Source organism: Pagrus major, chromosome 8 (assembly GCF_040436345.1).
Source record: "Pagrus major chromosome 8, Pma_NU_1.0".
NCBI lineage: Eukaryota > Metazoa > Chordata > Actinopteri > Spariformes > Sparidae > Pagrus > Pagrus major.
The window spans coordinates 22,228,362-22,253,324 of NC_133222.1; the positions used below are offsets into that span (position 1 = coordinate 22,228,362).

The 24,963-nt window shown below is 39.0% G+C and overlaps 3 protein-coding genes across 3 annotated transcripts; all 3 read right to left on the reverse strand.

The window, feature by feature from the left end:
• Positions 1-1,061: 1,061 nt before the first annotated feature.
• On the reverse strand, positions 1,062-6,809 carry LOC141001192 (hatching enzyme 1.2-like). Its single transcript, XM_073472185.1, has 9 exons — positions 6,788-6,809; positions 6,587-6,665; positions 5,976-6,021; positions 5,439-5,591; positions 5,105-5,222; positions 4,046-4,224; positions 1,540-1,621; positions 1,271-1,401; positions 1,062-1,175 (listed from the first exon to the last, which is right to left on the reverse strand). The coding sequence occupies exons 2-8, from the start codon at positions 6,650-6,652 to the stop codon at positions 1,275-1,277; spliced, it is 771 nt and encodes a 256-aa protein (XP_073328286.1). The 5' UTR covers positions 6,653-6,665; positions 6,788-6,809; the 3' UTR covers positions 1,062-1,175; positions 1,271-1,274.
• Positions 6,810-8,799: 1,990 nt separating this feature from the next.
• On the reverse strand, positions 8,800-14,094 carry LOC141001191 (high choriolytic enzyme 1-like). The gene is made up of 8 exons (XM_073472184.1): positions 13,976-14,094; positions 13,610-13,655; positions 13,288-13,440; positions 12,029-12,146; positions 10,756-10,934; positions 10,453-10,534; positions 8,996-9,160; positions 8,800-8,894 (listed from the first exon to the last, which is right to left on the reverse strand). The coding sequence occupies exons 1-7, from the start codon at positions 14,048-14,050 to the stop codon at positions 9,034-9,036; spliced, it is 780 nt and encodes a 259-aa protein (XP_073328285.1). The 5' UTR covers positions 14,051-14,094; the 3' UTR covers positions 8,800-8,894; positions 8,996-9,033.
• Positions 14,095-19,642: 5,548 nt separating this feature from the next.
• Positions 19,643-21,515, reverse strand: LOC141001479 (uncharacterized). The gene is made up of 4 exons (XM_073472568.1): positions 21,261-21,515; positions 20,830-21,079; positions 20,491-20,628; positions 19,643-20,176 (listed from the first exon to the last, which is right to left on the reverse strand). Exons 1-4 carry the CDS (start codon positions 21,434-21,436, stop codon positions 19,907-19,909), a joined length of 834 nt encoding a protein of 277 aa, XP_073328669.1. The 5' UTR covers positions 21,437-21,515; the 3' UTR covers positions 19,643-19,906.
• Positions 21,516-24,963: the final 3,448 nt, after the last annotated feature.

Below are 24,963 nucleotides of genomic sequence, written 5' to 3' on the forward strand. Positions count from 1 at the left end.
CATATGCAAGAATAACATATCAAAATGATAAAGGGACATTAGAGAATTTCCCTCACAGCAGAGTTGAGTCAGGCAAGTTGTTTCACAATATTTCCTTTCTTTGTGCTAAGCCAGGCTAAAATGAAAAAAATATGCATCTCATTTTATTGGTCTTCTTTAAAAACGGTTTCTATTATGTCTTGTTTGTAATCTAATGGAAAGTTCAAGCAAAAGTATTTTTGAGTATGACTGAGTTCAGGTAACATTCAGCTTTCAAGTGCCAAGAGCACCAACAACTCTCATAAGCTCCCGTGTTAAAATTGAGCCTAAATTTCTGGATGAAAGAGGAGAATGCCATCTTTCTAACTCGCTGTCCTTCATCATTCCCAATCTACATAAATGCGTTCAGCAACTTCTCCTGTTGCTCAGGTTGTACAGTTTTGCCAATAAGACTTATGGTGTTTTCAATACAAGCAGGACTTCTGGAGGTAATTTTCTATAAAATGATGTGAGCTCACACACATAATCAATGACAGTCTCTCTCTCTCTCTCTCTCTCTCTCTCTCTCTCTCTGTCACACACACACACACACACACACACACACACACACAGAATATATTTTCTATTTTTCTATCTCATTTATATATCAAGCCAGAAACTTCTTTCACATATTAATGTTCCCAATCTTTTCTTTTAGAGAATGAATATTTTGTAGTAAGTAAGTGAGTACTACTAAGCCTACTACTAAGTGTCAGTCTAATATCCTTGGCTGGCAACTCATTGAGCGATCTTTTTGTCAGCCATATTGTCCCTCTCTCTCTCTCACAGACAGACACAGTTATCTATATAGTTACAAAGCATCAGGCACACGCAGTATTTCTTGAGAAATGTTCTAGTTTTCTCTCTTATATTCGTTCATTTTCCTTCATTTTATTAGTCTTCATTTAAAACGGTTTCCATTACGTCTTGTTTGTAATCTAAAAGAAAGTTCAAGCAGAAGTATTTTTGAGTATGACTGAGTTCAGGTCACATTTTTAGAAATTAAGTACACAAGTTAACAAGAATAAAACTCAACAGAACTGTATGATTTAATTCAAATTTATTGATGTTGATTGAATCATAAAGAATTTATTGTTGACCCGTGAAGACAGAGATGATGACGATTCTCTTCCTGAAGTATGCATCATCTCATTCACCTGTATAAAAAGAAAATGTTATAGTCATTGATAAATAGATAAATAAAATACATTATAGAATGTGGTGTTGACAGGATATGTTGTGTTTATTTTACCTGTTCAGCAGTTGTACAGCCTGTTGAGTCTGATGATGTCCATCTGGCTTATCTCGGTGGCCATGCCGAACTCGACACTGGAGTCAGGGATGGCCACCAAGGTGGGCTGGTTGTTCTTAGAGAAAGCGTACCTGAAGCCACAACAAGACAAACATTAATGAGAGTTGCACCTCAAACAACACACCCAACCCAACCCCTTGCATTTTTTAAATGTTCTCCATCACAGATAGCAGCCACACTCACACCAGAGTGGCTTTTGTTTTACCTACTTGTGGTAATGCATGACAGAGCCGTAGTCGTAGGGGGTTCCCTGGTTCAGAGTATTGATTTTGTCAAAGTTGTGCTCCATTCCTAAGGATTAAAAAAGAAAACAGAGTTGTCATGAGATCTGTAGCTCTGGTATATTGCTGTAAAAGAAGAGTTTGACACTTTGGGATATGCTCATTTGTTTTCTTGTGGAGAGTTTTACTGCATAAGTCAGAACATTTTGTGGCTCGGAGCAGCACTTAAACCTTTGAAGAAAGATATGACATGTTAATTACTGAGCTTTAGCTGTGCTGGTAGGCAGACTTTGCTACCAGAATCAGGCAAGTTGTTTCCCAATATTTCCTTTCTTTGTGCTAAGCTAAGCTAAAAGACTGGTGGCTGTAACTTCATCTTTAAAGGACAGATATGACATTAGTATCAATCTTCTCACCTTACTCTTGGCAAGAAAACAAATAAATGTATCTCCTAAAATGTTCAACTAATCCTTTAATATGTTATGGTGCACTTTATTTTATAGCACCCATTAAATTAATTTCTCCTATGTGGCATCAGTAAAGGTGCATCTTAAATCCGTGTATCATTCGTTCATTCGTTTTTCAAAATAAAACCAAAAATAAGAAAACGAAAAAACAATTCCTTTTCTCAGTATTCGTTTCCTAAACTAAAATGAAAAAACGGATAACGACTCGTTTTTTTCAGTTTTCGATTTTATGCTCAAATGAATAATGGAAAAAACGGATAACGAGCGTTTCCCGTTTCATGTTGCAAGCATTTGACTGCGGTCAAGCCAGCCGTGGTTCGCGTTCGCTTGGTCAAATCAGCCGCACGTTGTTTTCTAGTGCGCGAATATACGGACATTTACGGTAATCGTAAAGACACCGCTCTAAAGAGCTGCTGGTAGTGACAGTGGGGCGGACTGAAGTCACACAGTCAGACCCGTGAAAATTACGATACTTTTTCAGTAATTATTCCTGGTAATATACTGAAGGTATCACGGAGGTTTGCGTACGGATTTCAAAGTAAAGGACGAAAGTCAAAACGTAAGGATATTTCACCCAACTTTTACGTGGAATAAAAAGCTTATTTTCCATCAGCATACTGCTGAACTTAGTACTCCCCAGACTACCTTCATGCATAATATCAAGTACTTTTACTGTGTACTTTTTGAGTAATCCTCTGTCAAAGTCCTTAACAGAGGACGAGAATAAGGACAATTTGCCCAACTTTGACAGGGAATAAAAAGGTTATTTTCCATAAGTAGTCTATGATTCTTATACTGCTGAACTTAGTACTTCCTAGACTACTTGCATGCATGATATCAAGTACTTTTACTGTGTACTTTTTGAGTAATCCTCTGTCAAAGTCCTTAACAGAGGACATGATGAGCACATTTCACCCAACTTTGATGTGGAATAAAAAGGTTAACATGTATGTAGTATTATAGATGTGAAATAGATCATTCTAATTTAAGAGATGCTTGTGTTTGTGTGTGTTTTTTGTAACACCAAAGCAACCCTAAGTAAGTTCAACATCAAAAGCCAGAAACATTTGTTTGAAATCTTTGGTACTCCACAGGACCCAGCTTGCTCTCAACTAGTCTTGCTAGCAGCACTGTCTTACCCTTGTGCTCATCATGTCCTCTGTTAAGGACTTTGACAGAGGATTACTCAAAAAGTACACAGTAAAAGTACTTGATATTATGCATGCAAGTAGTCTGGGGAGTACTAAGTTCAGCAGTATAAGGATCATAGACTACTTATGTAAAATAACCTTTTTATTCCCTGTCAAAGTTGGGCAAATTGTCCTTATTCTCGTCCTCTGTTAAGGACTTTGACAGAGGATTACTCAAAAAGTACACAGTAAAAGTACTTGATATTATGCATGAAGGTAGTCTGGGGAGTACTAAGTTCAGCAGTATGCTGATGGAAAAAAAGCTTTTTATTCCACGTAAACGTTGGGTGAAATATCCTTACGTTTTGACTTTCGTCCTTTACTTTGAAATCCGTACGCAAACCTCCGTGATACCTTCAGTATATTACCAGGAATAATTACTGAAAAAGTATCGTAATTTTCACGGGTCTGACTGTGTGACTTCAGTCCGCCCCACTGTCACTACCAGCAGCTCTTTAGAGCGGTGTCTTTACGATTACCGTAAATGTCCGTATATTCGCGCACTAGAAAACAACGTGCGGCTGATTTGACCAAGCGAACGCGAACCACGGCTGGCTTGACCGCAGTCAAATGCTTGCAACATGAAACGGGAAACGCTCGTTATCCGTTTTTTCCATTATTCATTTGAGCATAAAATCGAAAATTGAAAAAAACGAGTCGTTATCCGTTTTTTCATTTTAGTTTAGGAAACGAATACTGAGAAAAGGAATTGTTTTTTCGTTTTCTTATTTTTGGTTTTATTTTGAAAAACGAATGAACGAATGATACACGGATTATCTTATCTCATATTTAGTGCAAATCTAAATTTTGTGTCTTTTCACTTATTTAATTACACACCAGGGGTGACGTTCTCCAGCTGGATGCGGATGTACTGGTCGCGGTCAGAGCGTTTCTGCTCATGGTGGAAGCCCAGAGCGTGGAGCACCTCATGTTGCACAGTGTCGTGATAAACACAGCCTGAGCGCTGCAGAGACAGATCCTGTCCGTAGCCAAGACGACCAATGTAGGAGAAGCACCTGGGAAAATTCAGGACAGATCTCAGACAGCATATTCACTGACAGCAGGTCAGTCATGTTGTTTCATTTTTGTCTCTGTTTTAGCAAACAGGAAAATACCTGAAGTAGGGATGCATGATATTAGATTTTTTGCCAATATGCCAATAAAGGTATATTCAGTTTTCTTTGTCTATCTCATCTCTTATCTAATTGCAGAGAACATCAATGCTCCGAAAGTGGAATTAGCACATTATTATTGACATCGCCAGCTGGCTGATACAGGCATATCATGCTTTTAAAACACAGTGATTGGGAAAAATGAGCACGCTACTTTGTCAATGGCAAGCAATCTGTGCGCATAATGTAAGTGTCATTTTATTATTATTTAATTGAAATATCTCTTATAAAGCCTTTATCAACGTATCCGGCAAGTTGGAAAAATGCAAAAATATGTATTTAATGTCTTTTCTACCAAAATATCTTATCAAAGTGTTTGCCTCTGAACACAATCTAACAAATAGTTACCTTCATTCATCACAATATAACTGGGGAAACAAATTAGTTATGGTTTTACAAAGAGGACAAACATGCATAGAGGTCACATAGGGATGAATAGAAAGATGAACTGACCACGAGTGAAGGAACACGGACTAAATACAAAAGGACTAATTACCAAATTAAACACAGGTGAAGGGGAAAACAGGCTGGAAAATCACAAAGACAGGAAGTGTAAAGTAAAATGTGACACACAAGACGCACATAAAACCAACAAAATAGAACAGGAAACACTAGTGCCACATATTTTTCTTGGAGACAGGGTTGCTAAAGGAAAACAAGCATGGTAGAATAAATCAGGATGTCATGCACAGTGTGTTGTACACCTCCTTTAACACACTCTTACCCATTAAGGGACTGGATTCTCAGGTACCCTGCCTGGGAGGTGCGTTTCACAAAGCGGATACAAGAGAAATCGTGGAAGGAGTGCAGACCTCGCTCGATGATTGACACCTCACGAGAAGCTGGAAAATTAGATCAAAACTCTCATATTAAATGTGCAATATTCTATAATGACAATGTAGTATATTGTTTTTACATTTTAAATACATTTACATTTTACATGAGACGTTGAGAAACATGTGAGGAGTTGCTTTTCCATCTCATATATCTTCACTTCTAATTTGTTGATTAAAAAAACACAGATTGGACCTTTAAGAGCCACACCAGGAGCTACTCACAGTACACGCTGGAGATGGTGTAGGGCACGTAGACGTACCCATCGGCGGACTTGGGCCACATGCAGCCACGTGACGTGCAGGGGTCAGCATTTCTCTCAGCCTCAGAATTATAGGCAACATCGTCCTCGAGATATGGGTCACCAGGCAAACGGACTGCAGCGCACAGCCAACATAAGATTATTTTTCACAAGATGTGATTTGTAGTTTCTGAATGTTTTGGAGGTATTCAGCATTTTAAGACAGACAACGTTTAGACCAACTAATAAGTTAATAAGTAACTAATAATTTCCACCAGATTTTTATTCCTGGAAGCAGAATTTAAAACTTAATGTTGGAAAAAAATAATGAAAATGTAATTGAACAAGTAACTGAACTAATTCAATATGAAAAAAACTCATTTTTTGTTACATTGGGGGCATATTTCCTCACTATTTCAAAAATCATGGCTGGTAAGAAAGAAGACCCAGACAGGTCTCATCTCATCTTGAGCAGAAACAAAAAGCTAAACTAAATCTGATTTTAAAAAAAAGTCCTTACCAATATTCCTGTTGACTCTCTCGATCCGCTCTGAAGTAGTCAAAGCCTGATGACCTGTGGAAAATTTATTGAGATTTTAGTTTATTAATTGTGTACGGAGCGATTGTCACAGAACAAATGACACTTTGATAAAAGCTCTTAAACTTAACTTTTAAAATGACATCAGTGTTTTTAGAAATAATCTTATATGGTGTGTTTTATTATAAGGCAACAGCACTCTGGAAATTATATTTGGAAAAAAAAGGGCAGAAAACTTACAGAATCAGGAGGTTTCCAGAAATTATACATAAAGAAAAAGGAGACAGAAAAGCAGATTTAGACTAAAGAACTGAAACATTTACTCAACTTTTGTACTTGAGTACATATTTGAGGTACTTTTACATTACTTAAGTACACACAGATATAAGTCGTGCATTAAGCATATACTTACAAAAAACTGTGAAGTTGATGAGGTAAAACATTTAATATATTGTCAAAAAAGATTAGCAAATTATCAAAATCTGTTTTATTAATTTTATTTTATACAGCGTCCCCAAGAAAAGACAAGTTCTCAATACTTTTTCAACCACTGAAAAATAATTTAGTCATAGAATATCTGTCGCCAAACTCACCTCCCTCTCAGCCAAAGCTGACACAGCCACTAGGACCACAAGGCCCAGAATGCACTTCACTTCCATGTCAACAAACAACCTGCAGCAAGACACAAATAACCAACAAGACATCAAACCCTCCAACCAATGATTTATAAATAAGATTTTTGTCAACTTGTTAAAAACCAGTATCAATGAGATATTTAAACATAGCTCACTTACTGCTTTCCCTGAGATGAGAGAAACACTGCGAGTGAGTTTCACAACATCACATTATAAATCACCAACAGCACCGGAATAAAATCCTTTTAAGGGTATTTAGGACGGTGATGGAAGAAACTAGTGGAAACAGACCAGATTAGAATATTTCACCTTGATGCCACATTGCATTTTCCCATAATAAGAGCCTTTTTTCATCGTGTTTGATTTGGAGCAAACACATGGCCTCAAATAGCTTCTGTCAACAAGTCACATTTACTGAAGCAGTAAAAGTAGAAAATACAATTGAATCCTTAATTTTACATTTCACACATCAGTCATTCTTTATTTTATATACTGCACATGAGCCCAGATGTGTTATTCTATATAGTTTTGTGACACATGAACAGATTCACTTGTCACATAAATTCATGCTGATATACAAAACATACATACATTGACACACACATATACATTATACAGGCACACAGTCTGTTTATCAGACATATACTTCATATATATTTGTTTAGCTTTTTGAATCTAAATTTAAAAACCTAATCAGAGGCAGGGACTACAAATGAATTGTAGCTGGACATCTGTTGCATTGCTTCTCAACGTTAACTGTGTTGTTTCTGTTAAGTAAACTAACAATTAATTACCTTGACTGTGGGATGAAATTGCAGATCTATAATATTTTATGCTGATAAAGATTAATTAATAATACTGTATGCATATTATGTCTTCTGGTTGACAGAAATTGGTTGCAGATATCAAGGAAGTTGTTGGACAAAGAAAAGTTACCTTTACACTGAAATAGACTGAAGTTGGGAGCGAATAACAGACTTGACAGATTTTTCATCTCTGGTCAGATGTCTGTTGTTAACCAGCTCAAAGGATCATATTCAGATTTGTCCAGATTTCAGCTGTTGGAGGTGACCCTTCTTTTGCACAAACCACTGCCGACTATATTTAAAATCTGGGTTATTAGTTAGTTTGTTATCTTGTAGTGCTTCTCTATTTTTCTGAATCTGTTTTTTATGTTTCATGTTAACCAGCAACAACACAGCACCAGGTGCATCCAGTCCTGTACGTTACCAGACGCAATTTTGAATAGTATTGTTAGTTTGTGTGTTATGTGTATGTGGCATTAAAGTTAATGCTCCAGTGTTTACATTTTATCCTTTTAAACTAACCTAAATCTTTTAAACGTCTGTCTGTTTTGACCCTTAAAACAGTTATGTTAATGTGTCAGCAGACAACTGAAGCTACACATCCAAAAGCAGCAGAGTCATATTATCATCCTGTGGAAGTCATGCTTGTGTCCACCTGATGTTGCCCAATATTTATAGACTTCAACAACACCTGAGAAAAATACCTGGCTCAGCAGCTGCCTGTTGTTCCACTTTCTTCACCAGCTAATCTCTGACTGTCTGTCTGCTGTTTGATGCTGAGCACATAGTGTGCAGTGGGTTTATCACATTTTTTAGGTGAAGTGAGACTTAGCCGAACACTAAATGTACCCTAAAACATAAACAATGAGCTCAAATGTTGTTAAAAAGCGTTGTCAAGCTGCAGAGTTGGGTGATAATTTCCTGTGAGTTCAAATTACTCCTTTCACTTTAGAAGCAGTCATTTGATTCTGTGTTTAAGGTCCAGTGTGTTAGTGACATCTAGTGGTGTAGTTGCAGGTTGCAACCATCTGAACATCCCTCATCTCTCCTTCCTTTTGTCCATTTTGGGGTACTTTAGAAACAAAGCAGTGCAACATGTCAGACTCTGTGGAAGAAACCCCTCTGTAGATTCAAAAGATTCATTCTTAGGTAATGAAAACACAACATTCTTATTTCCAGATGATTATACACTGATGAAAACTTATTTATTAATATTATATTCAATTTCTGCCCCCAAATCCTTCACACTGGACCTTTAATATATACGGATTCTGCTGCTTTGAGACTTAACATGCTCAAACTTCAGTTTTAAACTCTGGAATTTGGTACAAAAGTGTCTGAAAGTGCAAAAACAACAAACAAGGCTTTAATGTTTGAAGGTTTATTGTCAGTAATGTCTTGTTAAAGAGTGAGAAAACATCATCAGAATGTTGTCATGTTGTCTGGGTTTCTTTCGTCACCTGTTGGAAAAAAAACAACATGTCAGTGGCAGCAAACAAACAACACATTTTCTTAGACGTCAATCCAAACCAATAATTTGATTTATATAGGGAACACTTACAGCAACAGAAGTAAAACAAGTACACAAACCGAGTGTGTTTAACATTTGTACAGAGTGTTCAGTCTGATGATGTCATTCCTGCTCATCTCTGTGGCCGTGCCAAATTCAACATTGGCGTTGGGGATAGGAACCATGGTGGGCTGGTTGTTCGCGGAGAAGGCGTACCTGCAGTTATTAAGAGAACAGAGGTTGAATTATTTTTAGTTGTATATAATAGAAACTATTGGTTTATTGTTTAAAGGTTGTTGTTTATTGTACCCAAAAGTCATAACTGTACTGTAAAAGTACTTTGTCAAAAGAACAAGTAAAAGTACATTATAGATATATTTACATGTTTTTACAGGGTCGACAGATTAATGGCCTGGCCATTACTATGGTTAAAGTGGAGTAATATTTGCCTCCAAAATGTGTGAGGAGTGAAAGTACCTCAAAATTGTACTTAACTACAGTACTTGAGTAAATGTACTTAGTTACATCCCATCACTGATAACATGGATACAGTATCAATGTTATAATATAGTCGTTACTTGGTAGAATTTTTGTATGAATAAGAGAAAGGTCCAAAGAAAATGTTGACAGCTCTGGGTAGTCTCTTGCTTCCTGAAATGAAATATAAAACTCAGCGTGCCGCTCTGAACCAATCATTTTTATACAGTCTCTTAGTAAAAAGCAGACTCAGGTCGATTGGTTGTCTCCAGCAAGTCCCAAGTCATTTTTTCTTAGTCAAGTTAAAACACATCACAGTTTGTGTCAAGTCAAGTTGAGTCCTTAGTTAAGACAACTTAAAGGTCCTATTTATAAGAAAAGTTGATTTTTGAGTCTCATTACCTACTAGTCAAGTACTGATGCTGTGGGGTGGCGACCATCCCGACCAACAATCCAAATGCATCAGTATTTGAGGAGTTGGGAATAAGACTCAAAAATCAACTTTTCTTACAAATAGGACCTTTAAGTCAAAAGTCAAGTCACCTCTCTCCTCCCCAAGACACTGCAGTCTTACCTGCAGTACTCTAGTCGTACTTCTTTATGAAGAGATGATATTAATGGTCAATTTATCAGACCTCTTAAAAAGTATGAAAATAAATTGAATATTAAAATGATTGATTGAAAAAATGTAATCAAACAAAAAAAAACTATATAAAAGTATATTTCTTGATTTCTTCTCAAATCTTGGCTTCCCTGTCACTTTTAAACATTAAAATACTGAAGCCAAAATATAAAAACCAAAAAACTGAACTGGAAACACAAAATTAAAAAGTTCTTTTGAATTATCATGTCTCAGGTCAAGTCTTTAAATTAAAGTCAAATCTCAGGTCAAGGTCAGCTCAAGTCCACATCTCTGGTAAAAGGTACTTTCAAAAATAAGGGGACAAAGTTTCATGACCAAAATTTCATAAAACCAATCAATGTCTTTCTGAATAAAAAAAAGATGTTAAATGAACAGAAGCCTTGTCAACCTGTGGTACTGCATGACAGAGTTGTAGTCGTAGGGAGTGTTCAGGTTCAGAGTGTCGAGCTTGTCGAAGGCGTACGCCAAACCTGAGAGGAAAAAATCACAACAAATGGTCAGAAAAGACAAAAAAACATGTGGTAAAGTGCTTCCCAACCTTATTCCAGTTATTCCCAGCGCCGAGTGAGTCTTGAGTGAGTAAGGACTCAGCACATATGATATCAAACTGAATATCTTTGGGTTTTGAACTGTTGCAATATGTTTCAACAATCACTTTAAAAATACTCCTCCTTGAGGCCAAAGAACCCACCAGGCTGGATGTTCTCCCACAGGACCCGGATGTACTGGTCCCTGTCGGAGCGGCACTGCTCGTGGTTGAAGCCGAGGGCGTGGAGCAGCTCGTGCTGGACGGTGTTGTGGTAGAGGCAGCCCTGACGGTCCAGAGACAGCGTCTGGGAGTAACCACGGCGGCCGACGTAGGAGTAACAGCTGCATTCATACAATGAAGTGAAAAATAAGTAATAACCAAAGCAGGAAAGGATAGCTCATAGCTCATAAGGTAACATTTTGAAGCAGGACCTGTGCTTTCAAATAGTTTTCCATCTGAAGAGGAAAACAACTGTGATTTCACTGTACAGTACTGTGTGACAATAGTATGGTTTTAACCCCTCAACAAGTTTTGAGCTCATAATAGCTTCAGTTTCAGGTTCATGAAAAATTAAAAATTATAAAAACCAAAAGAAGTTATTTCAAATACTTGTTAAGATACAAATAGGGAGGAGCAAGTACACCGTTATCTGTCGTCAGTTACATTTGGGGTACTGAGGGGTCAATCTATATAATGAAATCATGTTAAAAGGTGCGCAACATTCATGTTTTTTGTATTATTTTGAATGGAAAGGATAACTTATATCTAATGGCTATTAATAGAGAACGGCAGACGGCAAACTTGAACACCAACATACTGTAGGTCAATGCAGCTGCATCAAAACACTCAACACCAGCAAGGAGAGGAAAAGGGAGAGAAACTTCCCAGACTGCTTTAGAAAATCGCTCAGTTTTGTGCTTTGTTGAGTAGGAGAAACAATGTAAACTTTGTAAAACACTATCTATGACAAATTATTAATTATTTGGGCCTTCTCATAAATTCCGCATATGTTATACAGTAAGTTCTTACTTTCTTTGTTTAAAAAACACTGTGTCTGCTCATTTGTCCCAGTGATGTACGTGTTAATTTGCATAGAGCAGGACCATTAGCACCACCAGTTCTCTATCTGTACTGGATACTCGTCTCAGCTGAGTATTTGCTCAACCCTCATACAAAAGTTTTCAAGGATCCCAGTTATGTCTGAATATGCTCAAAACATCAAAAATATTTTCATGTCAATGTATGTGATACGATACACTGTGCAATGTGACTTTGCCTTTAATGGGAAATCTAAGAGATAAAGATGTGTTTGAAAGGGTTAAAGACACCTTTAAATCAGAAATGTAACCTGTGACAGCTGATATCATAAAAATACAAACACAGGTTTGATTTGATAAGCTGAATGTAGTTTACGCACACAAACACAGTTAATTACCCGTTGTCTGACTGGATGTTCAGGTAGTCTCTCTGGCCACTGTGTTGGACGAAGCGAATGCAAGAGACGTCGCTGAAGGACTGCAGCCCGCGCTCGATGAGGGAGCGCTCACGAGAGGCTGAGACATGCAGGTGAGAAGACACACAGGTTTAATACACACACACACACACACACCAGCAGCCAACAAACCATCTAAATTAAACAACAAAATGTGTTGTCTGTTCATTCTCTCTAGATAGAACGACACAAAAGGTCTATGAACAGGACAACACTGTTTGAGGAGACATAGCCAGGGTTTACACTAAAAAACGACTTGGTGAGGTTTAGGGAAAGATCTTGGTTTGGGTTTAAATTACATCATCGTTACAATAATAAACATGTGGTTGAGGTTAAGTAATGATAGTGGTCATCATTTTAATAAAAAAAACAAAAAACCCTATGTCAAACTCTGAAACTTTTGACGCGTTCCTCAACCTAGACTTCCTCCCTGCATTGCTCTGGTTGCTCCTTTTTCCCGCGAAGCTGACTCTATGGTGACCGTTATAAGAAGGGATTTACTTTCAGCAAAACCAACATCTTTTCCTAAACCGAACCAAGTCATTTTGCTGTAAGTTGCAGATTTACTATTGCCAGTGATGGAATATTATCAAGTACATTTACTCTAGTATTGTAATTACACAAGTGCAACTTTGAGGTATTTGTAATTTACTTGAGTATTTCCATTTTCTGGTATTTTATACTTCATATTGTGCAAATACTGCACTTTTTAATTCACTATGTTTATTTGGTAAATTTGGTTACTAATTACTGTGCAGATTAAATGCTGCATTTTGACATTCATTTATTTTATCGGCAATTAGATGAAAAAATACTGATTCCAGTCATCAGAAAAATACTTAATACCTCATGTGACAATTGGTCGACAGGTAGCATACAGTATATACATGTACTGTATGTAAGTACTATTCATCTGGGTGATTTTCACTCTCAACAAAGTAATATTTTAATATGATACATTTACTTTTACTCAAGTATGACATTTTGGTACTTTATGACTAATGCTAACTTGAGCATGGAATAAGACCATGTTGTTTTCACAGGTAGGTGAGGCCAAAAGCTACAGCGACACAGTTGACAGTTGGGTCTATCACACAGTTTGGCATGATACTGGGTACAGCCACTAGAGGGCACTGTCCTTTGAACGTTTTGGGTCGCTTTCTGAAACAAATACTGTTATTCTTCTGTATTCTTTTACTTACAGTAATGTGAGGCGATGACATAGGGCACGTAGACCATTCCATTAGCAGATTTGGGCCACATGCAGCCGTAGGAGGTGCAGGAATCAGCGTTTCTGTCATTTTCATTGTCATAAGCGATGTCATCAATGACAAAGGGTTCCTTCTCTGAACGAACTGTAGGAGGACATTATAGGGCTCACTGAGAGTACTGATGACTGATTGATGATATTGATAATGTGTAAAACTTTTAAAAAAAAACTTAGCTTATGGACTATGACTATGGACTACAGCAATGCTTATCTGCCCTGCTGATTTAAAATAAATAAGACTAAATGTGTCTCACCAACATCCTTGTTTGCCCTCCACAGGCGCTCAGAGACAGACACGTCCTAAATCAGGGAGATAACATCACACATTAGTAATGACTCCATTGAAAAAGTTAATGTAGAGTGGTGTGCAGCACCTTTAAAGGAACAGTTCACCCAAAAATGAAAATTCAGTCATTATCTACACACACACCCCTGTCAATGAAAAGTCAGGTGAAGTTTTAGAATTAGGATTTTGTAAAAATGTAAAAATCAAAGAACAGAATCAAACTTAAGCCAAAGCAAAAACAAGATATTTCAGTAATAAATTACACATTTAATCCTAACTTAATCTTTAAGTGGAATTGTATTTTTTAATTAAATCTTAACATAAATACCCTCACCTTCTCTTCAGCCCAGGAGCAGTCAGAGACCACGAGGAGGACGAGGAGGCCGACTGTGCACTTGAGGAAAGCCATGTTACCAGCCTGCAGGTGTACAGTGTTAACACCTGGCTGCTGCTGCAGTGGCTGTTTATAGTTGTCAGTATATCTGTTAACTCCTGAAAAAACCCACCTGAGTGATAAGATGCACATTGCCTTGAAAACATGCTGCCGATTCCCACCTTAGCTAAGTTTAAAAACAAACCTGCTGGTGGTGGCAAAAATTGTTCTGGAAAAACTTTACGTGACCTTGTGAGACTGAAGGCCCAAAGACACCTGTTTAATGAATGGATCCTGGGCTTCAGTGATGAAACAGATCAGTTTGACAGATTTTTTTTCTTTTTCTGAGAAAAGAAAACATATCACAGATTCACGGTGGCCCAGAAATCACTATGGCATGTAGGAAGACACAACATCAACTCACACAACACAACAGCAAATAATGGAACACAACAAATTACAATCAAATGTAAATCACAGTTTAGTTTCTTATTCACATATAGGTTCACTTTTCAAAAAATGACTGCCTGCTCGGTATTTTTTATGGAAGTCCTTTGCTGCCAGGAAAAAAATAGATGAAACATTTGTAAAACAAATACATGACAAAATAAAAAAGTAGGATCCTGAGTTACTTGCGCAAGCTGTTCGGCATTCAGAAAAAAACGGAAACATCTGGCGCGCTGAATACAATGTTATGGTGGGCCAACTTTGGCCCGCAGGCCCCACCTTGAGCAGCCCTGCATTAGATGGACTGATTAGCTAGTTAGCAACAGTCGCTTATCCCACTGGAGATGGCCTGGGTTTGCAAACAACTTAGGATCATTGCGTCTTATTTGCTGAATTTTAAAGGTAAATAGCCTAATTAGATAGTGAGGCTAATGATGCTGCTTGCTAAAGTAGATTAAAAATGTCTCAAAAATCAAATAAATGATTTGAACCTACGCCGGTAAGTTTATGATCTTTAGCTAATATGTTAACGTTTATGAAATCATCCACGTCATGGTAATTCTAAGTGCTGTATCGTAGACAGCTGGACTTGTTTCAAACTAATTGGAGGGGTATGTATATATGGTTGTTATCTATCTGTCAGCTTGGTTTGAGGATGAGTTCTGCAAATGCAAAATGCATTTACAAGCTCTCATGACAAACACATGTAAAATCTGTTTAAAACCATAGTGTACACCATTTTCCTTCTCAGCGTTGTGACAAAAAACATCTCCAATAGCTAGCAGGTCTCATCTGCATCCAGGAGTGCAGGGATGAACTGCTTGATGAACAGCTGTGCTGCTCCTCCAGCGTGCGACCTGTGTCTTTGAACAGATTTTACACTGGCGTTGCAAATTGCATGCAAAGATTCCAATGCAACAACTTTAAGAATCATCTTTACAAGTTAGGTTGTGGATGACGTGCATCATGTTGTTGTGAAAAAATATTGTTTCCCCTTGTAGAGAAGTGGACAAATGAAAGGTGGATCAACAAATGATTGTCTTTTGTATTATTTATTTGAAAGCAGGAAAAATAGAGTATAACGATCTATCTATTTCAGCTGAAAGGTCCCTGCTCTGTACCAGGGCTGCAGCTTCCATTGAGGACACTGAGGCAAAAAAAGCAGCAAATTTGTAGTTAATTAAACTTAATTGAGTGATATTTATAATACTTTGTAAATGGTTAATAAATACTGTGTAGTTAATTCGCAAACATTATCTATTTGCTGGCACTGACATTAAGCCATTATTGGTCCTTTCAAAATGCAGAGAAATGCTTAGATTTATACTATACATTTCAAAATGTTCTTGATGTATGGGTGGGGGTGGGGGGCATGACCTCAGTGTTTATAAAATCTTGGCTACGGCCCTGCTCTGTGCACCAGAGTGTACTTGTTGAGCCTGCCTGAGAGAGAAGTGCAGAAAATGTCACACTTTATATAATACAGTGATAAATCAGACAAAAGGGAGAGCTAGGGAGGAATATGTGATGGCCTTGAGCATACCACAGCACTGCAGTGAACTGATAAGTGTCCTGAGAACAAAATGTTCATCTATACCCACACAGCTCACACCAGGTTGGACTGTAACTTACACAAGTTAAAAGGAGTAATGAAATGTAAGGTGAAAGGAGATGATACTAACCCCCTCTGACTGTTCTATGGTGGTTAAGTATTTACAAAATTTATATCAGTGAGACACATGTACATGTTGAAGCAAACAATTAAAGAACTGACAAAACGAAAATCAGCATCAGCTGTTTTTTCAGAACACAGACATTATAGGGAGGAGGAGCAAGCGTGAGGGCAAGTTACACTTTAAGCACAAGAGTCGAAAGCTATATCAGTGCTGTCACAGTCGTGATAAGGAGGAATCCACACAGGTGCACTGCGGGCTTTTGCTTCATCAGGGGTTGTTTGGTGTTCAAAGCCATCTGGCGTGTAACTGATTTATCAATGGTTCTGATGATGAGTTACCGAACACAGTGTGAGTGAGGCAACATCCCAGCACCACATAGACATTGAGTCAAACCAGTTCATCATCCCTGCATCTGTTCCAGCATTGTCTTTCAGTTCCTTGGCAAGTGTTTTCAGTTTGGTCAGTGCCTTTGTGAATGAACCATGTGGTGCTGTGTTGTTGGGGATGAATGTACAGCATGAATCTCCAAACATGACACAAGCACCTCCTTTTTCAGCCAATAACATGCAGTTGTTAACCTGTGGCTCGGAGGGCGTCTCTAGTAAAGCGTCACTGATTATGATAAATGTAATGAATCCATTCAGTGTTTTTATTTACTTCAACTGTTGGGCCGAAAATAGAAAGGCCAGAAGAGGTACCACCAGCAATTTGGTTGCGCCCTTTGTATTAATCAGGGACCCCCGTGTGGCACGCCGATCGCAGCAGGGGGATCACTAGAGAAGAGGTCAAGTTTGCATTTTGTCATGGTGGGTGAGTCAGTGTCAAATACGTCCGGGTAGATGGTGGTTCGCTGTATCAATTTGACACGCACACATCTACCTGTCCAACTCATAGGCAGGGATGGTCAGAGTATTTTGTCACCACAAAGCCACCAGACATCCACAGCCTTCATGTGAGGATCTGAAAATGGTGCGCATGGCGGCCGTTTGGCAATCATACTGGATCGTCTACACATCATACAATCCTGAGTAACTTGGCCTGTGTGTGTTTCATTCGAACCGAACAATTGCAGATCATTGTATGTAAAAACATGAGTGCTAACGTGCCAAAGGTACTTGCAAGAGACATCCGCACAACCGACATCTACCCTGCCTGAGAGAGAAACAGTCAGTAAAATTTAAAGAGGGAGATACGAAGAAATCATTGGGAGGGAATGTCGCAGGTGGTGCGTCAGACGAAGGGATAAAGTGCGAACAAAGATCTCGGATGAGGCCAGAGAGTTCTGAGTTAGTGAAATAGAGATCACAAAGGAATTTACAGGTGTAGTTGGAATAGGGCGTGTATAGGGGGGTTGGCAGTGCAAGTTTCTAAAGTATGTGGAACAGGCACAACCATTAACGTAGGGTGAGCGGACATGCAGAACAAACAGGAATGGTTGGTGTGTTGTCGCGTGGTGCAATTGGCATATAGTAGCCAGGAATTGTGTTTGAGCGTGTCTGGGTCAGTGATAGGATTTGTGGTGAGAGAGTGTTTGGCTCGGTTGAGTGGTTTGGGTGTTGTGGGATTGGGAAAAGATGACTGGTTGTCATGTGCGAGGTGAATAGGAAACACCATAATTACTGAACATAGGAATAAGATGAATAATAAGCCCATGAGACCACACCATCCCCGCCCATGGAATGGGTGCCATGGTCTCATCCTAGGTTCCATCACTGATCCCTCAGTGGGGACACAGAGATTCATTCTGCACGTCACTGTGTTGGACTTTTTTCATTTGATGTTGGCACACTACTGATGGAGGAGGGTGCTGTTTCACCCCTTGCTCGGTGGTAGCTTGGCATGCTACTATTGTTTGGCCCCCTGTTGTCGGATGGTTCTGGAACGAGAACAAGTAGCCTTTCCAGCCACCTTAACAGCGGTCTCGGTGGACAGCAGCACCTCGAATGGATCTCGGTATCGCCTCTGCTTCCAGTGGCATCTATGATCCTTGATGAGGACCCACAGGCTGCAGGTTGTGGAGGACCACCTTGGCTGCAGATGACAGCACACCTGTGAATGCAATGCTGAGTGAATAGCAGACAAGTTGGCACAGTATGTCAACAAAGCATCTTCACCCGTCTGTGGTAAGGGGAGGGCGTCTACCTGAACCTACACCTGTCTGAGGGGGTCTACCGAACAGGATTTTAAAGGGAATGAGACCATGTTTGTTTCTGATTCGCATGTGGAAAAGCACTCATGGGAGTCCTTAAACCAAGGTTTATGAGGCCACAGATGCACCACCAGATGGCACCAGAGACCACTCATAGACATGCATCAATGGGATTGAGCTGAATTACAGCATTTGTCTCCACAGGCATTCTAGTTATCTTCAGTCCGTCTGGATGTGAAGTAAAAAGATGCAACTTTCAGAACAGTCCATTATCTGTGAACGGGTGTTTTCATTGAAAGTGACAGGTTTGATGAGAACCCAGGGACCTGACAGGCCATTTTCACATTTGTGAGTTTAAAACTCTAAAAACAAAAGAAAAAAACTATTAATTTGTTTACTATGTATCAGGGAAACTAAATTAAATAAAACTAAACTCTCTCTCTCTCTATATATATATATATATATTGTTGTGGAATAACTTTTTACCAATTATAAAATAAAAAATATAGAGAGAAGTCTTTTTGTCCTTGAGTCTTTATTTAACAAAGCACCACAGTCTGCAAAGTATGGAACCAAAGAATATGACGAATACAATCTTATTTTTTCATCTCATCCCTCTTTCTTAATTGTTTTACACCAATGAGGCCTTTTCTCCCGCTTTTAGATACCTGTCAATTTTCCTCATACGACTCACAACTGACCAATCACATGAGTTCCCCGATCTCTAAGAGCAAAAGCCTACTGGGGTTCTAGGGAAGTTTTGGCTCACACACAAAAACAAGGCAGTCTGTCAACGCTTGAGCACTCGACGCTGGGTCACTCTCAGGGGCGGTTCCTCATATGGGCAATATGGGCAGCCGCCCAGGGCAGCATTTCTCTGGAGTGGACTGTTACTGTAACAGCCTGACTGCTGCCAGGCCTTACTCAATATCCAAGCCTATTTAGGACATTTGATAAGAATGTGTATGTGTAGTTTTATCTGCAACAAATACAATAAGAATATACATGTAATATAATGTATCCTGTCATTTTTTTATAGTTTATTCAGATTTTTGATTTGTTTATTGTTTTGTTTTGTTTTTTACTGTTAACCAGATTTACAGAGCCATTTTGTTGGAGGGACACAAAATGACAAGTTTTTGTATAATGACCCATATAATCTATTTTTTCCTGTTTTAATCTTGTTTCATATGTATCTATCAACCGATCCCATTCCCTCTGCTTCTGACACTTGGCTGCTGTAATGAATGATTTACCCCAATTAAGTTTTTCTTTTCTTTTCTTATCTTGTCTTTTCTTATAACGAAACATGTACCCCCTGTATTCTCTTTAGTATGGACAAAAAATAATGACAAATGTGTTTAAGGTGGTTTATTTCATTGCAGCACGGCTTATCAAAGCAGAAATTTCAGTGCAAGAAGTCACACTAGTATGGAGCTATATACTCATTTGTACATGCAAATGGGACATTGTTCCGTTTGACAGCATCAGAGAGTATTTGACATGGATTACTGAAGACAATTTCTGTGTCAAAGACAACACACCCACTGGATTTTCAAAATAAAGCTCAGGAAACAAATAATTGATCAGATTTATTTTGTTGTGACCTTTCTCACCCTGTTAGACCTCTTTCAGCAGCAGGCCATAAGGACGGATGGCCCTCTCCACCATCTTCTCCTCTTCTTCTGCGCCTGATCCAGAGGGGATGGGAATCAGCCAGTACTTGTCATTGTTGTATTTCTGCCTGTACTGAGGGTTGATACGGTTCTGCAGAATCACAGAGTACTTCTTGCCCGTCTTCTTGGAGGTGAAGGTTTTGGCGTATTGGACTGCCTCTTTGATGTATGGAGTAGAGTAAATCCCCCGGCCATACACCTGACCTGGGCCTGGCTGTTAAAAACAATTACAAACAAGATACGTATGAGGACTATTCAATATAAACAGTTAAATACAGTATTTCTTTGTGGTCGTGCAGTCATCACAAGGCTTTTTCGTAATGGTCTGCAAGTAAATTTTAGTTTTTAAAAGCATGTTTACTTAGTGAAGTTCCTCCCGACAAAGACAGGAGGTCATTTTATGTTTCAAGCTTTCAGCTTTAGTTTCAAACCTTCATCAGGAGGAGGAGTTGGGAAAACAGCTAACATGTTTATTGAGTAAATATTTAAAAAAGGCAGATCAGACACTCAAAACTGATATAATCGAACCTTGTAGTGTCCTTCGATAATGCCATCAGCGCCTTTCTTTGATGTCCCATGGTAGGACACAGGCCACTCTCCTGGCACTGACTGGGTGCCACGGTATCGAGTTCCCAGCCAGGCGTTTCCATCATAATCATCCAGGACCTGTGACAAAATATTTACATGTGACATCAGAAGGTTTTTTTGGTCTCCGCTCATATGTCAATATTTGCAATGAGAAAATTTGCAATGATTCAACAATTTCTGATTTTGTACAGAGCACACTAATCGAAAAACTCGCAGATGCAGGTAACAAATTAATGGGAAGAAAAGACAAAAAGTTAAATAAATCAAAAGCAAATTTACCCTGAGGGCAAAACGCTGCCAACCACATGGGCGCTCATACACCTCTCCACCCCTGTAGTAAGTCTCGGTGTCTCTCAAGTTGCTGAAATCGTAGTCGAATCGCGGGTCGAAGAATTCATTTTCATCGATGATGTGATTTTTGTCTTTTACTACTCCAATGTCCACCTCGTTCACTCGGCGAAAGCCTGCACTCAGTGGAACAGCTCCGAGGACGTCTTGGAGGCAGATGAAGTTGCATTGTGACACCTCGCTGCAATGTAAAGGGAGGAGATGCTGTTTCAATGAAGATCAATGCTTTCAGTCAGTTACATCTGAATTATATCCCACACAACAAGTTCTGCAAATGCAATTGTATTTATGTTTTCATGACTAAAGTAAAAAAATCTAGTAAAATCTAGTAAAATCTGTTTAAAGCCATTTTCTGTAATTACCAGGTATCATCTGCATCCAAGATCGTAGGGATGAACTGCTTGATGAGCAGCTGCTTCTGCGGTGCTGAACAGGCAGATCTCGAATAAGCAGTCGGCGATGCTTGTCTCTGAACAGATGTTACGTTGGCATTGCAAAGTGTGCACAAAGCCTCCAGTGCAATCTCTTTATCGATCATCTTTACGATTAATTATAGTCGAAAAAAGTAGCAACCTGCTTTCTTTAAATGGGAAGCTTTGTCTTCTTCCTGGATGAGACAATAAAATAACTGAAGGAGCTCGTATTTATAGGCAGACTCCTCCTACAGTATTACTGATAAGAAACATGACGCAACGGGTGTGATGTCTCAACAGGTAGCTCGATTATTGATTTTTCTTTAGTTTCACATAGTTGCTGGAATTACCAGGCGTGTTGGTTTAGTACAGATATTCTTAAAACTTCAAAAGAGAAAGCATGTATTTTTGTTTTTTAAATGTTATGTTGCAAGTGTGTGTAGCAATACAGTGTTACACGTTACCCTCTATTGTACAATCGTGTGTTGCATAATGACAATAAATTAACCTTTGTATGTGAGCAAACATTTTATTTAAGGAACCTGAACAAGAGGAGAATAAGACGTGTACATCACAATGTCCCTGAAACTCACTCGTGAAGAGCAACTCTCTTCAATTAAAAGGGTCATGATCCAGGAGTTGCATACACAGCATGAAAGGTTTGGACAACTTCTGTTACCGGTTCCACAGAAGTTTCAACACCAGGAAGAAACAGGAACAGGCCTGCACACACCTATGGCACACATACAGCTATGATTCTGAAGTACTTCAGTGGGAGTGAGAAGTCAGAGTCAGACTTCACTGGAAATGCTTCAATAACATTTCCAATGAAAAGAAGACTTCTGAAGCTTCTGAGCTGAAGTGAGCCAAGTTTGTTAAACAAGCCCACCTAACTGGAAATTCCAAGCGAGCTAAGGCTAACAAGCTATCTGTGTTCAGAAAGAGAAGTTTCTAATCTCACATTTTTTTGAGTTTGAGTGCAGGATAACTTGTGTTCTCAAGTCATCCTGATCCCTATCACTTTTCTGCTTCATTTGTTTTGAGATCGAGACACAAGGAGCGGCTGCCTCACATGCAACAAACATGTGAGGCAGTCCTTTGTACAGGCGGTGATATGATGAAGATGATGTTTAAAATATGAACCCTTACACCAAGTCTTAGCCTAGCTCAACTGTGTTCCAATCTTGCAGTGTTGTTAGTATGAAAGCTTTGTTTGTTTTACCTCTCTGCAGCAAAACACAAAAGCCCTGGGTGGACTGTGTTGAATACTGAGTGAAGGGATTGTGAATGTGTACCTATCCTTTACCTCACTTTTCAATGTCCTCAGTTACTGTGAGTTGTTCCGTGCTTGTTTAAAGTGCATTCTTCCATCTGAGAGGTTCTCAAACTGAAATTAAACCAGGAAAATATGCCATGGACTTTCCTCCAAACTCTCTTCTTTCATGTCCTGTTACATTGCACTGTACACACTGATTTGGCGTTGCAGCTGGTGTGATGTTCTCTAGTTTTACCTAACATCTGGACAGGAATGATTCAAACTGGGATACAGTGATCCGCCACTTAAAAGGAGTTGGTCCATTGGCGTAAAGTGGGGGGCCAAATTTCCCACCCCCTCCACTGGCACCCTCGCTTGGACCACACCGATTTTTGAATTTGGCTTTCAATCTGACCTCAGCTACACACCTGTAAAGTTCCATGACCACATCTTGCACAGTTATGACACAGAGACAAAAATCTGTCCATAGACAGAAATATAAACACCTGGCAGAGTACTCTGAAGTGCTTCTGTGGTAGTTCCTGCTACACACACACACACACACACACGCAGAAGAAGATAATTGTCAACATCAATCCAATGAAAATATCAACTGGACAACATGTCATTCAGGTTGCTCTTAATTACATTATACTAATTACTATATTACTTATTTACCAAAATTTCTAAAGAAGTGACAAAGTAGAGAAAGTAACAGTTAGCATTTACATCAACATATCACACGTTAGCTGTAAAAATAAAAATTACACAAAATTGTTAACTAGGTCAATGAATACTGTGTGTACTATTTTCTGCAAGTGACCCCTGACATGAATGTCTGGTCACCCTTGCAATAAAATTTTACAGTGTTGAGCTTTAGTGCCAAATATACAATGCAATCATTCAACTCCAGGAAGAAACAAGAGCAGCGCTGCCACACCTTTCTGGCACAACTGCAGCTATGATTCTGATTAACTTTATATTGTTCTGATAGTTGTTTTTCATTGAGACACACTGCAGCTCTTTGTGTGGGCGTAGTAATGAGGAAGTGGAAGCACAAAATCCGAGGATGACAATCAGCATTTTTTCACCCCTGTTTAACACCAGAGTAATGCACTCTGTACTTTCAGCAGCTTAAAGTTGTTCACAGGAAATGGTCTGACTTTTGCTTTATCAGCTGGGTAAATGGTAACTTGTCACATTTCTTAACCCAACTTAGGTTATCTTCCAAAGTTAGTGCTTTTAGTATGACATATTCTGTGTATGTTACGACCTCTTCACAGCACTGCGGCACGAAAACACCGTCCAGGGAAACTCAGTGATGTATTTTAGACTAAAATACTGTGACTTTGTATACTTGATTTGAAGTCTTAAAGCTGGAGTGTATAAGTTATTTCTGGCGTCATTTGGTCAAAAATCAATAATAATCTTTCAGCATATTGTAATTCATAGTGTTATGACAGAACACTGGACTTCTGTGTCTCCTCTTGGCACTGTTGCCATCTCCTCAGTAAGGAAAGTCACTATTGGCTGTCCTAAAAGTCGCTAGAAGTCGCTAAATGACGTCATCACCTAATTTGCTTAACTGGCCATATGCATTATTTGTAATGGACGCTGTAGGAGAGAGGAATAAGGTTGTGGGAGAGATAAAAAAAAACACCCTTAATATGTTTAGAACTACAAATGAACTTATTTTAGTGCAGTGATTTATTTTGGACAAAGAAAATTTTACATTTACATCCAGCCCTGACTGTAACCCGGGGTTGGACCAGCCAGCGGCAGCTTCGCGCATGCGCGACTCACAGTCTGGACGCGAGGGGTGAACTTCTCCTGCTCTGACTGCAGCTGGGAGGGACTGTTGCGTGAGGACTGGGCCACCTGTGAGTGCTTTGGGACGGTCCCACGGCAGCACCTGCTGCTCTTTGAATGATACGTGCTTTCACGTCAGTCTCCACAAGTCTCCAAATACACCAGAAAAAGTCGCTAGATTTGTTGCTAGTCGCTTTTTTGAAAAAGAGTCGCTAGAGGGGTCTGAAAACTCGCTAAATATACCGACAAAGTCGCTAAGTTGGCAACACTGCCTTTTGGCTCTGTATTCAGGCTTTTAAAAAATCAATGACGTGACGGCAGTGTTCAGCCAATCACAGTTCATTTTACAGAGCAAGCTGTGAGCCTCCAGTGTAAGTTTTACGTATCTGATAATCTAAATGTGTGGTAGTAATTGGCTGTGTAGTTGAAATGACAGTGAATCTAATAAAGCAGGCGGTTTGTGGTCACAATTGACAAGTAATGTTGTGAGTTGATTAGCTTTATGCTAACCGTAGCCAAAGGCTCACGACAGCTACAAGCAAGTCAAAGTCAAAGTCAACGTCAAATGCATTGTCAATACCGTTATAT

Bases quoted from the DNA above. Each gene is read 5' to 3' on its own strand.
- LOC141001191 (XM_073472184.1), bottom strand. From the start codon at position 14,050: ATGGCTTTCCTCAAGTGCACAGTCGGCCTCCTCGTCCTCCTCGTGGTC. The intron at 13,441-13,609 runs GTGAGACACATT...GTCCTCCTACAG, and splicing joins GAGGGCAAACAAGGATGTTG to TTCGTTCAGAGAAGGAACCC. The intron at 9,161-10,452 runs GTTGACAAGGCT...TAATAACTGCAG, and splicing joins TCTGTCATGCAGTACCACAG to GTACGCCTTCTCCGCGAACA.
- LOC141001479 (XM_073472568.1), bottom strand. From the start codon at position 21,436: ATGATCGATAAAGAGATTGCACTGGAGGCTTTGTGCACACTTTGCAAT. The intron at 21,080-21,260 runs GTAATTACAGAA...TTTACATTGCAG, and splicing joins TTGGATGCAGATGATACCTG to CGAGGTGTCACAATGCAACT. The intron at 20,177-20,490 runs GTTCGATTATAT...TGTTTTTAACAG, and splicing joins TTATCGAAGGACACTACAAG to CCAGGCCCAGGTCAGGTGTA.
- LOC141001192 (XM_073472185.1), bottom strand. From the start codon at position 6,652: ATGGAAGTGAAGTGCATTCTGGGCCTTGTGGTCCTAGTGGCTGTGTCA. The intron at 4,225-5,104 runs GTAAGAGTGTGT...GAATTTTCCCAG, and splicing joins AGAATCCAGTCCCTTAATGG to GTGCTTCTCCTACATTGGTC. The intron at 1,622-4,045 runs GTGTGTAATTAA...TTTAATCCTTAG, and splicing joins GCTGGAGAACGTCACCCCTG to GAATGGAGCACAACTTTGAC.